This window comes from Calidris pugnax, unplaced genomic scaffold (genome assembly GCF_001431845.1).
Source record: "Calidris pugnax isolate Ruff unplaced genomic scaffold, ASM143184v1 scaffold98, whole genome shotgun sequence".
Classification (NCBI taxonomy): domain Eukaryota; kingdom Metazoa; phylum Chordata; class Aves; order Charadriiformes; family Scolopacidae; genus Calidris; species Calidris pugnax.
In genome coordinates this window covers 85,475-102,192 of record NW_015090829.1, presented here as the reverse complement: position 1 = coordinate 102,192, position 16,718 = coordinate 85,475, and the positions used below count along the sequence as shown (strand labels likewise).

Below are 16,718 nucleotides of genomic sequence, written 5' to 3'. Positions count from 1 at the left end.
AAAACACTGGGAAAACTCTGAGAAAGAGCAGCTGGAGCTTGGCAGCGCTGCATGAAAACACTTCCACTGAGGCAGCACCTCCTCCCTTGGCTTTTAGGCACAACCAAAGGGAAAAAAGCATTTATTAGAGTCTGAATAAAAGGAGGATGGCGTTTCCACTCTAGCCCATCTCTCCATCGGGAAACTGACAGGGTGCTTCTTTCAGACTACTCTTCTTAATGAGATAAATCCAGAAAATGGGGGGAAAAACCTCCCCTTTCTTCAGAAGTCTTGGGAAGTTCAGTTCCCAAACCAGAACCAGCCACCCCTTATGCCTCAGGCTTTTTGCCAAGGGATAGATGGCACTCTCAGAGCTCAACCAACCACTCTGCCCCACTGTTAGTTTTCTATCACCAGTTACTCAGTGCTATAAAATCTTTATGAAAGTTCAAAGTTCATTACTCAGTGCTATAAAATCTTTATGAAAGTAAAGTTCAAAGTTCGGAGGTTTTTTTACCTCCTTGCTTCTTTACATGGGCTTACGCCTTTGAAATTTTCCCCGAGATCTCTGAGTTTCAACAAACTCTCCCCAAATTGCAAATGAATCCTCTGCCATACTCCCCTTTGCAGTGATTTGCCATCAAGTTATCAACTTAAATCTTTAAAGACTGGAAGTCCGGACCCAGCAAAGCACTTAACCATGCACTTTGCTGGAGCCAATTCTGGAAAAGCCAGACTGGCTTTTCATGGTTTTACATTCTAATCTAAAATAGCTCTACTATTAGAGCTAATAGCTCTACTATCTTTATAAGCTCTACTACTACAGAAAGGTTCAAATTCACAGCAAAATACCTTAACACCAGTTATATCAGCAAAATAACTTATTCTTCCCATTCACCCCATCAAAGGTCCTGGTGGGAAGCATAAGATGGTACAGGCGCAGTATTGAGTAGGGAAAGAATTGCAATAACAAATTCTCTTCTCCTATTCCATTTTTTCTCCATGAGGTTATGAAAAATAAGGAGAACTTAGTTTACACGAGAACATTTAAGTCCATCTTTAGTGACTGGCAGATAACACACATAAGGAAATATTTTCACCCGTTAGTCTCAGCTCAGGCAAACTATAAATAATAGTATTGAGTCCTGGAATACTAATGAAGAGTGTGCCTTTTTGCCCTGAGAGACCACCCGGTCTGACCACAGTGTGAGCTCAGGGAAGAGCAGACGAGGATCTCTTTTCTCCTGGGGTAGGGGTTGTGCCTTTTTAGCCACCTCTCAGACCCTCAAGAGGACATTTGCCTTATGGATAACATTTAAGAAAAACAAACATGGAAGTTAATGGCACCGAAGCAGATGCTAAAATAGAGAATGTGCTTCAGCCACCTTCTTCAGTCCAGAGCAGACCTTGGCCAAGCCTGCCCAGATGTTTGCCAAGATCGCAGTCCCAGGACAGACACATCTCCACACTTTTTTTCAGAGTAGTTTGAACTAGTTTTCTAACCAAGAAACGCTTTATTAACACAAATACCCATGAATCAGTATTGTTATTTACACCAGGGCTTTGGGCTGCAGAGAAGCATCACGAAAGCCCCCCAAGTAATATTACAATTATCAGCAGAGGTCACTTGTGTAAAATCCAGGTGCATGCAAAGTACACATTAGCTTCAAACTCCTTCAGCCCTCATCTCTTCCCTCATGACTCATTAACCTTCTGGAATGCTAGAAAAGAAGTAATTTCTACCTAACTTGGCTTTCCCCCCACTCCCTGCCTTCAGGGCACTGCTGGTAAGGCCACCACTCCCTTGCTGGACCAGTGATTCAATTTGAGAGCCTGCTCTGAGCTTTCCCCCACTACAGATTTATATTTTTTTATATATATATTATGTAACAGATATAAAATATAAACTTATATATTGCACACGGCTGTGCCTAGACCAAGAATTGTCCAAATCAAGCCAACTAAAGTCAACACTGCAGCCATAGCTATGATATAAAACCAGAGGTTCAGTGGTTTCAACCTTTTTCAGACCACCAATAGCCATCTAATGAAGACAGCAAAATCCACTGAAAATAAACATAACGAGCTCGCTTTTCAAAGGCAAGTTTTACAGATACCTCAGACCCCCAGATGTCCACAGACGCCCACAAAGAGTCGAGTTTCCACAGATCAAACATTTAAAATCACTGACCAAACCCAAGAACTCAGCAATATAAAGACATTGGGCTAAAAATCATAGTGGCTGGAAGCTCTGGCTTCACTGAGTTACACAGAACCAGGCACGAACTGGAGAACCTGACCCCTGCTGTGAATACAGCTCCTGGGAGCCTTCCCCATCGTGTAGCTGGGCAGGCTGCAAAGCATAAGCAGGAAGATCCATAGAAGGTGCATTAAAATAGTTCCTCCCTGCCCCTACACAACAAGGCAGGACAGTTTTTCCACACTGCAAACATTTTCAGAATTTAAAAAAAAAAACAAAAACAACCGCTATACCCATCTTAACTGGAGAAGAAAAAGATGAGATCTCCAAAATTCTCCTAAGCCAGCAAAAAAAAATTATGAAAAAATAAATCATTTCAGTTTGGTCAAAGGGAATCTTTCATTGCACTTTTTCACAATTTCCCATTTTTGACCATGTACCATATTTGCTTTGTCTCACTCCAAAAAGCCAGTTCAACACTGAAAGCTGTATATTCAGAAATTCCCAAGCAAAATACTTAAACACATTCCCTTTCCCTCCAAAACATACATTAGAATAGAAATATTCAAACTCACTTTTTCTGAGAACCCGCAGATTTCCACTCAGCAGCTCAGCGTTCATGGCCTGATGAAAACCCACACATTTCCAGTGGCTTCTACCTACACTCATTTTTCAACACCCTTTTCCCCAGCACCAGTTACTGGTTCCTGGGCAGTTGTTTCCACTTATCAGGACATGAGGGTTTCACACCTGTTTTTCACAGGAGGTCCCTAATTATTGAATGGGCCTCTGTTAAAACTCCTTTTTTTGTGTTTTTCTTTTTTTTTTTCCCTGCAGGAATTTCGAGGCACAGGGAATGGCTCTGCCCAAGAGATATGCCAAAATCCGCTACGATTTCACCGCGCGAAATGCCAATGAACTCTCAGTGCTTAAGGATGAAATCCTGGAGGTGGGTGACCACGCTCGGGGGGGAAAAGGAGGACCCTGCTCCCCTTCCTGGGAGCAGGAGAAATCCTGAGGTGCTGCCAAGTGCCAGCTCACTTTTGTTGGGTGTTTTCTGAGCAGTAACACAAAGCTTTGCTCAAATCTAAAGTTTGATGTGCCAGCTAAATCCTGAGGTGCTGCCAAGTGCCAGCTCATTTTGTTGGGTCTTTTCTGAGCAGTAACATGAAGCTTTGCTCAAATCTAAAGCTTGATGTGGAGCAGGAGGAGGAGGCTGTAACCCATGGGGTCATCTGCTCAGCTGAAACTCATCAGCCACATCTTAATTAGCAATGAGAAGAAAGCAAAACAAGTCACTGGAGCCCACTGCTCACCTGCTTGCTGGGTCTGATGGTCATTATTACCACTCACCCACCCCCGCCAAGGGAATTATTTTCTATGAAAACACCTTTTTTCATAACCCTTCTCTTAGCACAACACTGGTGGCAGCTGGAGAAGGGACACAGCCTGGTCTGTGCACTGGTTGTGGTTGTAACAGGTCTATGACTGAGAAAAAGGCTTCTCCTCAACAAAGTGGCTAAAATGAGAAACATGTGTGGGTCTTGCCAGCAAAGCTCATCCATTCTGGGAAGATTACTTAAAAAAAAACCACCAAAAAAAACCCAAACTAAATTAAAAAAAATCCCAGTTCTGGGTAAAACCAAGCCTGTTGAAAGGGGCAGGAGCAATGGGAGATATCTCAGCACCAGGGGATCTTCTTGCTGCATCGTGGGTACGATGTGGTTAGGTTGTGTGTTGTGATGGGACGCGATCAAGCTGAATGATAACACCCTGGCACCTTTGGCAGGAGGCACTCCTGATTTTTAATTGCAAAAAGACAACACAAACTCAATCACTGGAAAAAAATATATGGAGAAATGGGCAAATTAAGTAGGAAATATGAGTTCTTCAGCACCCCAGCTCTGTTTCCCTCCCCGAGATACTCTCCTGCTCATCAGTAGGATAAATTCTGACACTTTTCAGGAAAGGCTTCAGTCCTGAATTGCAAACGATCTGTTTGCCAGCTCCTGGCCTCGGTGGTGTTATTCTGACAACTTCCCATTACCGTGTGCTTTATTTCCACTCCCCAGAAATCCCATCTTCTCACTAGCAAATTTATTTTATTCCCTCCCCCTCAGGTGTTGGAGGACAATAAGCAGTGGTGGAAGCTGCTCAACCGGAGCGGGCAGGCTGGTTACGTCCCGTATAACATCCTGGATGTGGTGAAACTGGAAGAGCTCGAACAGGTCTGTCTGGAGTCTGCTATTTCACTGGGAGCCGGGCATAACCAGCCTCCCCTGTCTGGAGTCTGCTATTTCACTGGGAGCCAGGCATAACCAGTCTTCTTGTTAGAGCTCCCTGGATTTGTTAGGATGCTGTGCACAAGTCGGGATGAAGCCTCAGGAGCAGACAAAGGCAGGCTGTGGTTCATCACCTCCGCTGCTGAGAAACCCTGCTGCTGGGAACAGGCTGAAAGAGCCAACGCGGCCATAAAAGGCAGATTTTGCCAGGAAAACGCTGAGATTTTTGTTGGGAGTTAAATTAAAGGCAGACAGGTCCCTCGTGCAGTTCAGCTGAGCAGCAGGAACAAGAGTGGAGGCAGATGGAGATACCATCTCAGGGTGCAGCTGAATGATAACACCCTGGCACCTTTGGCAGGAGGCACTCCTGATTTACTACTTTTTTAATTGCAAAAAGACAACACAAACTCAATCACTGGAAAAAAATATATGGAGAAATGGGCAAATTAAGTAGGAAATATGAGTTCTTCAGCACCCCAGCTCTGTTTCCCTCCCCGAGATACTCTCCTGCTCATCAGTAGGATAAATTCTGACACTTTTCAGGAAAGGCTTCAGTCCTGAATTGCAAACGATCTGTTTGCCAGCTCCTGGCCTCGGTGGTGTTATTCTGACAACTTCCCATTACCGTGTGCTTTATTTCCACTCCCCAGAAATCCCATCTTCTCACTAGCAAATTTATTTTATTCCCTCCCCCTCAGGTGTTGGAGGACAATAAGCAGTGGTGGAAGCTGCTCAACCGGAGCGGGCAGGCTGGTTACGTCCCGTATAACATCCTGGATGTGGTGAAACTGGAAGAGCTCGAACAGGTCTGTCTGGAGTCTGCTATTTCACTGGGAGCCAGGCATAACCAGTCTTCTTGTTAGAGCTCCCTGGATTTGTTAGGATGCTGTGCACAAGTCGGGATGAAGCCTCAGGAGCAGACAAAGGCAGGCTGTGGTTCATCACCTCCGCTGCTGAGAAACCCTGCTGCTGGGAACAGGCTGAAAGAGCCAACGCACCCATAAAAGGCAGATTTTGCCAGGAAAACGCTGAGATTTTTGTTGGGAGTTAAATTAAAGGCAGACAGGTCCCTCGTGCAGTTCAGCTGAGCAGCAGGAACAAGAGTGGAGGCAGATGGAGATACCATCTCAGGGTGCATGAAGTGGAATATTGCTCTCCAGCACCTTGCGTTGCAAAACCCGTGGAGCTGGAGAGCTTTAAATGCCCTGAGGAGGCACAGAACTGCTTCCCCACTTCAGTATTTCACAGCTTGGGCAAAGCATAAGGTGCCCCAGCAGGCCTATGGATAAAAACCCTGTTAGTTTAATCAAAATGTGGAAAAAAACCTCTTTCCAGGCTGCTCCAGGCGCTTGGCAGTGGTCCCACTTAACATCTAGTTACCAGAGCGGCTTCAAATGGGATTTCTGGTTGTTTTTATATAAAAATCCTCTCACTTCCCTCGCCCTCCATCCCCAAGGAAACCCTATAAGCAGGACTTTCTGTGTAGTAAAAAGGCTGAAGGGCCTCACGCAGGTGGGAGCAGCGACCCACAGCAGCAGTAAGCGAGCACGAAACCCCCTCCTGATGTTTTTCAGGGGTGTAAATACCTTCACCCCGTCTTTGGCCTTTGGTTCAGGTTCTGTTTGTTCTCTTGAGACCCCAGAAATGAACTTTTTCCATGGAGCTCCACCTGAGGTCTGGAGCAGCTCCGGATCAGCACAGGGGCAACATGGCAATTTGTCCCTCAGTCTGCCATCGTGGCTGGGAGGCAAAAAGTTTAAGAAGATGAAAAATGGCAAAATAATCCTTACACGCGTCTTTTTTTTTTTTTTCTTTCTTTCTTCTCACCTAGTCTAACCAGAGGTACAAAAGCGACCCCAGGGGATACGGACCATCCAGCCCAACTCACAAGCTCCCTGCCAGCTACGCCGGGGATAAATGGGGCAGCGAGATGTTATCGCGTAACTCTCCCCAGGATGCCAAAGAACGTAGGTGTCCCCCCCCGTGCCCCCCACGTCTGCCCACCTTCTGCACCACACACAGCAGCCTCGGGCAGCCAGGGAGCTCAGCACCACGGCTTTGCCTCTTGGGACTGGATGGAGAGGGCCCAGAGGAGGGCCACGAGGATGATCAGGGGGATGGAGCACCTCTGCTCCGAGGACAGGCTGAGGGAGCTGGGGTTGTTCAGCCTGGAGAAGAGGAGGCTCCGGGGAGACCTAATAGCAGCCTTCCAGTACCTGAAGGGAGCCTACAGGAAGGCTGGGGAGAGCCTGTTTAGAAAGGCCTGCAGTGACAGGACGAGGGGCAATGGCTTCAAGCTGGAGGGGAACAGCTTTAGACTGGAGATGAGGAGAGGGTTCTTCACTGGGAGGGTGGTGGAGCACTGGAACAGGTTGCCCAGGGAGGTGGTTGAGGCCCCATCCCTGGAGATATTCAAGGAGAGGCTCGAGGAGGCCCTGGGCAACCTGGTCTAGTTGGGGGTGTCCCTGCTGACTGCGGGGGGGTGGGACTAGATGGCCTTTGGAGGTCCCTTCCGGCCTGGGCAATTCTATGATTCTATGACTTGACCGAGAGTCTATGATTCTATGATTCTAGGATTCTATGACTTGACCAAGAAGCTTCTGTGAGGTTTTCTTTCTTTCTTTCCTGTTGCCAGAACGGTCTGGCCGCTATTTTTGGTCGCTGTGTGCGTGTAACCAGACCTACCTGAGGGTGTTCTCCCTCAAAAGGCTCTGCACAAGGAGTGACTCCACCTGGTAGTGATAAGCACTAGACCAGCGGTGGCTTTGGAGATCTGGACGAGATTCCAGGGAGTACAACAGTCAACGGGGCAGCTCTGAGGAGCTCTCAGGCAGCCTGGGACAAACAGGGCAAAACGCTGATCACCTCAACCCTCCTTCCAGCTTAGAGATTCATAGAATGGTTTGGGTTGGAAGGGACCTTAAAGCCCCCCAAGTGCCACCCCCTGCCCTGGGCAGGGACACCTCCCACCAGACCAGGTTGCTCCAAGCCCCCTCCAACCTGCCCTTGAACCCCTCCAGGGATGGGGCAGCCACAGCTTCTCTGGCCAACCTGGGCCAGGCTCTCACCACCCTCACACCAAACAAGTTGTCCACATCTCACCTCAATCTCCCCTCTTTCAGTTTAAAACCATTCCCTCTCATCCTATCACTACACACCCTCATGAAGTGTCCCTCCCCATCTCCTTGACCTTCCTCCTCCTCCCAAGGAGAGAGTTTCCTTTCCCCACCAACACATTTAATGGGTCTGAGCAACCACCCACGTTCAGGTCCATCCCTTTCTCTCACTCCCTTTGTCCTTGTCTCCTGCCACCCAGGCAGTGCCCACCTGGCCTCTTTTCTCCCCGTGATGCCAGCGAAATCCCAGCCAGCAGATGTGTCAAACATGAGATTCGCATTTCTCCCTTGTCCTGAGCATGATGCACAGGGTCCCAGAGCATGAGAAAGACCAGGAGGTGCTCACCTCACCCCCTTATCACACCCCACATATGCCTGTAACAAGGTGTCTCCCCAAGACCACAGCCAAGGTTCACCCCCTGTTCAGCTACTGGGGACTCCAGGGAATAGAAGACCTTTTGGGATGATGGAAAGTCACAGAATCATGGAATGACATGGGGTTAGAAGGGACCTCTGGAGATCATCTCCTCCAACCCCCTGCCAGAGCAGGGCCACCCAGAGCAGGTCCCACAGGAACGTGTCTGGGTGGGGTTTGAATGTCTCCAGAGAAGGAGACCCCACCACCTCTCTGGACAGCCTCTTCCAGGGCTCTGCCACCCTCACAAGAAAGAAGTTCCTCCTCATGTTTAGGTGGAACTTCTTATCTTCCAGTTTGTGCCTGTTCCCTCTTGTCCTGTCCCTGGGCACCACTGAAAAAAGATCAGCCCCATCCTCCTGACACCCATCCTTGAAGTATTTGTAGGCGTTGAGCAGATCCCCCCTCAGCCTTCTTTTCTCCAGAAGGCTGAAGTCCTGTAGTACGACCATCACGGACACGTATCTATTAATAACACTGAGTTATTCTCCACAGTCTTGAGGAGAATTTCATGGAAAAAGTGACACTAGGTGAGGTGTCACTGGAGTTTTGGGAGTGAGCTGCTCACCCCCGGCTCCTGCTTCCTTTTAGCCTCTTCCATTCAGCTGCACAGCAAGAGTTGGGGCTCCGAGGGCTCGGATCAGCTAATTACTTACTAGGAGTAGCAGAAAGGACTGAAAAGCAGAGGGAGAGGGGCTACAGCTCAAAACCTGGACTCAAATTGTAGGTACTCACAGAATTGGCCTCCCACACCAGGCGACAGCGAAGGGGCAATGGGAAGAAAATTAACAGCAACACAGAGGCACCAAAAAATGGGAACCTCATCTCAGAAATGGCCAGGCCTCCCTGACCTCTGCCTTCTCACGCGCTTGGGGTTTTTTATCCCTCCCTGCTGCTCAGTTTGCTGGGCAATTTCCTTATTTCAATAGCCCGAAGGGAACTAAGGAACTCAAAAACAGGAAGATGACAAACCAAAGCAGAAACACAACAGCAGACATCAGGGAAAAGGGACCTTGTCCCTTGTCACCTCTTGACAGCAGTGGTGGGAGCAGAGACACAGCCAGGTCAGGTTTTACACCCATGAGCAAACTCTTGGTGTTGCAGGGTTTGATGTCCTTGGAGTGATGTGCAATGAACAGGCCAGAGGTGCAATGAACAGGACAGGGTGGCAACACGAGAAACAAGATCCATCCCAGTATAAATTTGTAGATGAAATAGGTGAAAATAGAGGCCCTTACCAGCCCCCCCTCCCCGCAGGCACCAGTCACACAAAGGAATGTGTCCTCATCTGAATGTTCTCCTATTATGATGCTAAACATGACCCCCTTTTTTTTCCCCAAGAAATGCTTTTGACCACAAATTCTCCAGGCAGACTGATGGGTAGCCTGGCTCCTGTTGGCCAAAAGCAAACACCTCTGGAGATGCGAGTTCTCCTCTCCCACACCAGACCAGTCTCTACTGGGTTAAACAGGGGAGTGTGTGTGTGTTAAATGGGACAGCTGGGCTGCTGGTACAGACCATGGTAGAGAATACACTTCCCTCTAGAAATTCAGCTTATCGATCCTGCTCAACAGCAGAACCAGAGGTTTCCTTTCTCCCAGGAATAGCAGCAGTTGTTCCAAGACTCCCCAATTAGCCTAATGGACGCTGATGAAGCGATGAGGCCAGACTCTCAGAGATGCAGTTGCATTTACCAGGAACGCTGCCAGAAACCCTTAAGCAGCTTTTTAGCTCCAGCCATGGCTGTGTGGACAGCCAGCATTTGGCTGTTATTGTGTGATTCCTCCTCTCCATCATTCTGGAGAAGAACTGCAGAAATCTTTGGGTTTCTCCCAAAGAGAAAGAGAGGTTTCAAAAACTGAAGGAAATTGAGAGTATCGGCCTGGGAGGGAAGGGGAGAGTCCCTCACCCTGCTCCAGCAGAGCCTCCAAAACCACGGGGGTCTCCCTTTACGCATCTGTTCCCGATGCAAGTTTGAAGGTCAAAACATCATTGCTCAACCTATTGCTCTAACAAAGCACTTAAGCGTGTTCTTTAGAACTAAAACACAAAAGTAAGCACTTTCCTTCGGTGTATTTCCAGAATTAATTCTGATCTTCCTCACAATTTCCTGGCAAACACAGTAATTTAATCAGATTTGTGACTGCAGACTGGATTTCTTTCCCCGCTCTCTACCTTCTGTCTTGTTTCCCCAGAACTTATTCATCAAATGGGTGAGCTGAACGATGAGTTGCTAAAGATGATCACAAACAACAAAATCCAGCCCCCCCACAGGAATTTCAAAGTGGAAAAGCCTCAGGAAGTTTTCGTGCCCCTCACCTTCGAATCCAGCACCGAAGAAGTCAAAGCTTGGCTGGAGGCAAAGTCATTCAGTGAACAGTAAGATCTGCTTTGCTACCTTATGAAATGCTGGTCCTTCCTTTAAAAAGGAGTGGGGGAGGCAGCTTAACATTTCAACTGGATTACGAGTCACTCCTATTTACTTACAGAGCCTGTGTTGCAAATTAGATTTCAATCATATTAAACCCAGGCTATATAACCAGTATATTAAAAGCCCAAACTTAATCCCTTTCTTTCTTATGCGTTCAAATAAACCTTGTCTTATGGTGCAACAAGACCCAGGAGTAGGTATAAAGGATTGGTCTTGCTTATTCACACAACTCGCAGCCAAACTCTGCACAAAGTCCTACCCCTGGCCCCGGTGAGCCAGGTCAGAGTGCTGAACTTAGAGAAAAATAACTGATTAACTAATTAACCCATGGCCTGAACGTCCAGGTGACTGCCTGTCTCTGGAGAGGCTCTCCTGAAGTATCTCTGAGGGAGAGCCAGATGCTGAGCCGGGACTAGGAAATCTTCCCAGCCACCAGGGAAGGAGCAAGAAGCTGCAGGTGGTGGAGGGTGAGGAGCTGCAGCTCCCCCTCTGCACAGTGAGCCAAGAGGAGCTCCAGGATTGCTCCCCAAATGCCACGCAACCGGGGTGAAATCGCTGCAATACCCAGGGGACTGGGGACACCGTGGGTGATGGCTCCACCTGCTCCTCCCACAGCTTGGGTTACCCAACGGCAGCCACCTTGGCACAAGGGATACAGTCCTGGTCCTGCATTTCAGCTGCTCCCAGCCCTTTTATCTCTGACTCCTCACCCCTGGCAAGAGGCCACGTGTGACACGATTATCATCTCCTCGCTTTGTGTCTTCCCAGGACAGTGGAACACCTCGGCATCCTCACTGGAGCTCAGCTCTTCTCCCTCAACAGAGAGGAGCTGAAGAAAGTGTGCGGCGATGAGGGGAACAGAGTGTACAGCAAAATCACAGTGGAGAAAAACCTACTAGAGGTAAGGAGCTTTCTGCACAGCTACCTGAATGGGTGCCATTAACAGGCCAGATATCCCATTCAACAGATATTTTAAGAAATACAATTTAAAAACCAAAATACCCCAAACCCACACAACTAAAATACCACACCACCTAAAAATGCTGAGAAGTCTTTTAAGGTAAAAGGCCCCCAATCTGAAAGGCAGATCACCCCGTCTCCTCTGGCGGGTCTGCCTGCTCACCGGTATTGCTCAGCCCTGTGAAACTACCTCTACTTCTACAGCATGAGTTAAATGTTGTAATTTAACTCCAGCTCGAAGTTAAAATTCCAACTTCCTCTTTTGTTTCCATTCTAGAAAAGCAGAGGGGAGTCGGAGCTCCAAGAAATCATGAAGCGTCGCCAGGAGAGGATTGATTCCGCTAATTAAAATCTATCTGCTTTATTTCAGCTATTAGTCATAGTAGTACAGAAAAAGGGAATGAAAGTGATGATCCCCAGTCCAGGCAAGAGACAGCAGTGCTCCACACTTGGCGGTCTAATTGCCATCAAAGTGACAATTTCTTGAACACTGATAAGGGTAGACGATAAGACCATGTCCCATTGGGAAAGGTGTTTTAATATTGCATGAAGTATTTTTTTTTTGTTTTTATAACTATATATTTTATACTGAAATTTTATGTGCACGCCATCAGAGCAAGATCATTAGTCCCACGTGTCTGAACGTATGACAATGGCTGGGTTCAAGCAAAAAAGAAAAAAAAGACCCCACAAAGCTTTTCTCAAAGGGCTGTACCTGCTCCCACCCCCCAGCCAAGGGGGGCTCGGGAAGAGAGGACACAGCACATGGCCCAGAACAAGCCAGCCTGATGCTTAGAGAGTCTGGACCACAGAAATAAGTCTTTTCTCCCATTTCTCATTTCATTCTCTGTGGCAGATACCCCCAGTAGCCTTGTGACTATTCACTGTCCTTCTTCTGTCCCCCTGTGCCCCCTCGTTGGACGAGGAGGCTTGAATTGCAACACACATTACCTAGGGCTGGCTGCTGAACACATGGACCAGTCAGTGCTGTCATTGAACACTGGAAACGGGGCTTTTCTTGCGTAATAACGAGCAGGAGCCGAGTGACAAGTGATTTGAAGCCACAAATAGGTGAGCTCAGGCTGATCATCCCCGCTTACGCAGAGGCCGGGGCTCAGGGCAGCCCTTCACCTTGGCCACTGATCCTCTCTCGGAAAGTTGCAGGATTAACAAAGCCCGGCCTCAAACAAGGAGAAGATAAACCCCTGCCCGTGTGCTCCCAGCCCAGTCACACCCAAAGCCCTTCCTGGGTGTTCACCACTCACCCTCACATTTTCCTTGCAAAGAGCAAGCTGAAATGCTTCCTAAATATCTGAGAAGCACACTTGAAAAGGCTGGTTTAATGCAAAAAAAAAAGGCCACAAGAAAAAAAAATAATCATCTAGTTTAATAGAGGCGATTGTTCTTCCTGTTTTTTCTTAATAACATTATGTGCATATGTATATATCTATCTAGTGAAACACCCTCTCGCTCTTACAATCTACACACAGGGACGAGGAAAAAAAAAAAAATCCCTTTCCCTAGAGACATATAATTAATTGATTATGTATCGATAATTTACTGAAAGTTTTAAAAGCTCAAGCAAGCCTGTCGTGGTTTTCCTGTCCACAGCAAGTTTGGCACACGCTGGATTTTGATCTACATTCTACTTGCAGACCAACTTGATAAGAATGCAGGAAAGCAAACACACCTACAGGGACTGCTCGCAGAGCGGGGAGACTTTGTCTTTCTCTCTTGTTCACCTCGGTCAAATGAGAATTCAGGCCCAAACTCCACAAAAACTTACACATGTGCTTTCCTTTACGCGCTGCCCGGTCTCACCTCTTGGCAAGGCTAAGCACGTGCCTAAGTCTTTGCACAATTTGGGCCTGTCCTTGCACGTTTAACAGCAAAAGCTGTGAAGCAGCAGCTGGGGAACACGTGTCACGTCTGAGAATACTGATGCACCTCTCAATTTTGGCTTTGTTCTTCCAAAAATATTTCTAAGGGCTGATATATTTTCTTAATCTTGAAATAGGACACTGTTAGCAGCAGCAGAACTAGGGTGCAGGCAAGGAACTTCCAGAGGAGGATTTTGTTTTTTAGTCACAGCAGCTGGAGTCTGCAAAGGGCACTCACCTCGTCAGGGAGGGATGAAGAGGACAATCCTCCTGAGAAGCCCTGGCTCTGGATTAGGGTGGGGATGGGAAGCAGGGTGGGAACGCTGGCAAACCATTGGTGTTAGAAGCACAGGAGGCTGAATGATTTCTAAAATGCAAATAGAAACAAGTGGTGAGCTAGGAAACACAGCACCGCTCTTGTCTTTGGGTATAAAGGAAAACAAATTGCACAGAGTAACAGTTACTTGGGATGAGAGTAGAAGCCCACGTGACAGGTCTGTAAAGCCGGGAGCCACAGGAGCATTCCGTAAAATAAATATCTCAGTAGACCTTACTGCAGAAGTCACTTTTAAAAATTTCCATATGACTGAGCTGTGCATCTGTTATATTTGTACTGCCTGCAGATAACGCTATGATGTACTGTACATTAATGTAATTGAACGAAGGATAAAATTATATAACCACGCACTGTATAAGATTTATTAAAATAGTTAAGTTATACTTATAACTCTGTCTCTTGCACTTGGATATAAATGAAAGCAACGGGGCACAAAACCAGGGTTAAGGGCTGTTTTTCGTAACAGCTGGTCACTCTAAGACACACAGCAAAGTATCTGAAACCATGTTTCTTTGGTTTCTGGAAGCTGCCATTCACAGAATCCCAGAATCCCATGGGGTTGGAAGGGACCTCTGGAGATCATCTCCTCCAACCCCCTGCCAGAGCAGGGCCACCCAGAGCAGGTCCCACAGGAACGTGTCCAGGCAGGGATGGAATGTCTCCAGAAAAGGAGACGCCACCACCTCTCTGGGCAGCCTCTGCCAGGGCTCTGCCACCCTCACAGCAAAGAAGTTCCTCCTCATGTTTAGGTGGAACTTCTTATCTTCCAGTTTTCGCCCATTTCTTCTTGTCCTGTCCCTGGGCACCACTGAAAAAAGCCTGGCCCCATCCTCCTGACACCCCCCCTTTCAGTATTTATAGGTGTTGATCAGATCCCCCTCAGCCTTCTTTTCTCCAGCCTAAAAAGACCCAAGTCCCTCACCCTCTCCTCATGAGGGAGAAGCTCCAGGCCCCTCATCATCTAATCATCAAAAGGAAGGATGTTAATGCCTTGGTAATCATTCACATGTGAAAAGAGGGGTAGGTGAAAAAAGCCACATGTGAGAGTAATCAAGGTGTTGATCAGATCCCCCCTCAGCCTTCTCTTCTCCAGACTAAGAAGTCCCAAGTCCCTCAGCCTCTCCTCATCAGAGAGAAGCTCCAGACCCCTCATCATCTAATCATCAAAAGGAAGGATGTTAATGCCTTGGTAATCATTCACATGTGAAAAGAGGGGTAGGTGAAAAAAGCCACATGTGAGAGTAATCAAATACCAGGAAAGCTACCAGCTGAATCCAAAACATCCCCTTTCTCATCAGCCTGGAGAACAAACCTTTCCTACCTCTGGAACATGCAACTCAGACAACACACCAGCATTTACATAGATACTGTCCAAGGCCACATCATGCACTGGCAAACCAGAACCACCCAGGGCTGGTCAGCCCCAGCTAACACAAGGCAGAGAACAAAGGAAAGGGAGGGGACACGCACGGGAGGCTCCCCAGTTCCTTGGCAAAGGGCTCTGGAGACAATGAGAACATGTTTCCCACACCGTCACAGATTCCAAACAGGGCTTTAACGTAACAGCTCTTCCCATTATCTTCTTGGGGTTGAGAAGGTCGTACAAAACCAAATCCCTGTTTATCAGAAGGAGAAATTACTGCGGCAGCTTCCACAGTTGAAACACCACAAGACAAAACAAGGGGACCAGAATCACAGAATCTTCTAGGTTGGAAGGGACCTTAAAGATCATCTTGTCCAACCGTCAACCTAACTGACAAAAATAGACACCCACACAACAAACAAGAAGCAACACCATCACTAAACCATACTTCCCAGCTCTACGTCATCCCGTCTTTTGAACACCTCCAGGGATGGTGCCTCAACCACCTCCCTGGGCAGCCCATTCCAATGCCTGAGAACCCTTTCAGTGAAAAAATTTTTCCTAATATCCAGCCTGAACCTCCCCTGGTGTAACTTGAGGCCATTTCGTCTTGTCCTGTCGCCTGTGACTTGAGAAAAGAGACCGACCCCCATCTCTCTACACCCTCCTTTCAGGGAATTGTAGAGAGCAATAAGGTCTCCCCTCAGCCTCCTCTTCTCCAGGCTGAAAAGGCCAAAGAGCCTGCATATAAAGGCCAAGCAGCAGATTCTCCAGCATCTCCAGCCAAGTCCCATTCCCTACTCCAGAAGCACAACCCTGTTAACGGGACCGCCATCTCTAGAGCTGAAGTGAAGTTCAGGCAAATGACCAGACACAGGCCCCTCGCTGGGCGCAGGGCTCCCTCGGGCAGGGCAGGGCAGGCTGCAGCCACGGCTGTGCTGGGCCTGGCCACGGCTTCGTGAGGAAACGCACCGCCCGGCTCCTGCGGGGGTTAAGGGAGGCGCGGCACGGCCGGAGTCTCGCCCCGGGGCTGCCAAACGGGGCGAAGGCCTCTGGCCCTCCCCGGCCCTCCCACCGCCATCTTATGGCACCGGCGAGGCCCAGCGGGAGGGCGGGCGGTCCGAGGGGCGGCGCCGTGCCCGGCCGCGGGGAGGCCCCACGGGAGCTCCCGGGGACGAGAGGGACCCCTCGGTCCTAACCCACCCGGAGAGCGGCTCCCCCGAGCGCCGCGCTGCCCGCTCTCCCCTCTGGGAGGGCAATGGCGGCCGGGGGCAGCCGCATCCCCGTCGCCATAGCGACCACCCCCCGACCCTCACGAGCCGCCGAACCACCCAATCACAAACTTTCTTCCCCTCCAGGCCCCGCCCCGGCTCCTCCCGGCCGCGTCTTTTTTGCCCCTCTCCGTGCTTCTGATTGGCTGGCCGCCTCCCCTCCGCTGGGCTGGGATTGGCGGCGGGCGGGCGGGCGGCGTGCCCCTCCCCTCCCCGCGGTCGGCGGGTGTCGGGCGCGAGCGATCGGGCGGGCGGCGGGTGCGCGCGCAGGCCGGCTCCCCTCAGGGCACGCAGGGTTCCTTATAGGCGGCGCGAGGGCCCCCCCCTCCCCTCCCCAGAACGGATTATGTCGGTGTCTCCCGTTAAACGGCAGAAGATGGAGTCGGCGCTGGATCAGCTCAAGCACCACACCACCGTGGTGGCCGACACCGGGGACTTCAACGGTGAGGGGGGGCGGCAGGGGAAAGAGGGGGGGGCTCTTGTC

At 49.0% G+C, this 16,718-nt stretch overlaps 2 protein-coding genes across 3 annotated transcripts in view; both read left to right on the top strand.

Moving 5' to 3' along the window:
• Nucleotides 1–13,992, top strand: part of EPS8L2 (EPS8-like 2) — a 74,034-nt gene extending 60,042 nt beyond the window's left edge. Inside the window, exons 12-17 of one of the 2 annotated variants that reach the window (XM_014940715.1) lie at nucleotides 3,017–3,128; nucleotides 4,300–4,407; nucleotides 6,293–6,428; nucleotides 10,188–10,371; nucleotides 11,192–11,324; nucleotides 11,661–13,992. In XM_014940715.1, the coding sequence (XP_014796201.1) occupies nucleotides 3,017–3,128; nucleotides 4,300–4,407; nucleotides 6,293–6,428; nucleotides 10,188–10,371; nucleotides 11,192–11,324; nucleotides 11,661–11,732 (745 nt within the window). In that variant the 3' untranslated portion in view covers nucleotides 11,733–13,992. The remainder of the gene's footprint in view (nucleotides 1–3,016; nucleotides 3,129–4,299; nucleotides 4,408–6,292; nucleotides 6,429–10,187; nucleotides 10,372–11,191; nucleotides 11,325–11,660) is intronic. The other variant, XM_014940716.1, reaches the window with a different exon arrangement.
• A 2,464-nt stretch (nucleotides 13,993–16,456) lies between these two features.
• The window catches only part of LOC106887237 (transaldolase), a 10,025-nt gene continuing 9,763 nt past the window's right edge, over nucleotides 16,457–16,718 (top strand). Inside the window, exon 1 of the mRNA XM_014940688.1 lies at nucleotides 16,457–16,677. Coding sequence (XP_014796174.1) covers nucleotides 16,581–16,677 — 97 coding nt within the window. The 5' untranslated portion in view covers nucleotides 16,457–16,580. The remainder of the gene's footprint in view (nucleotides 16,678–16,718) is intronic.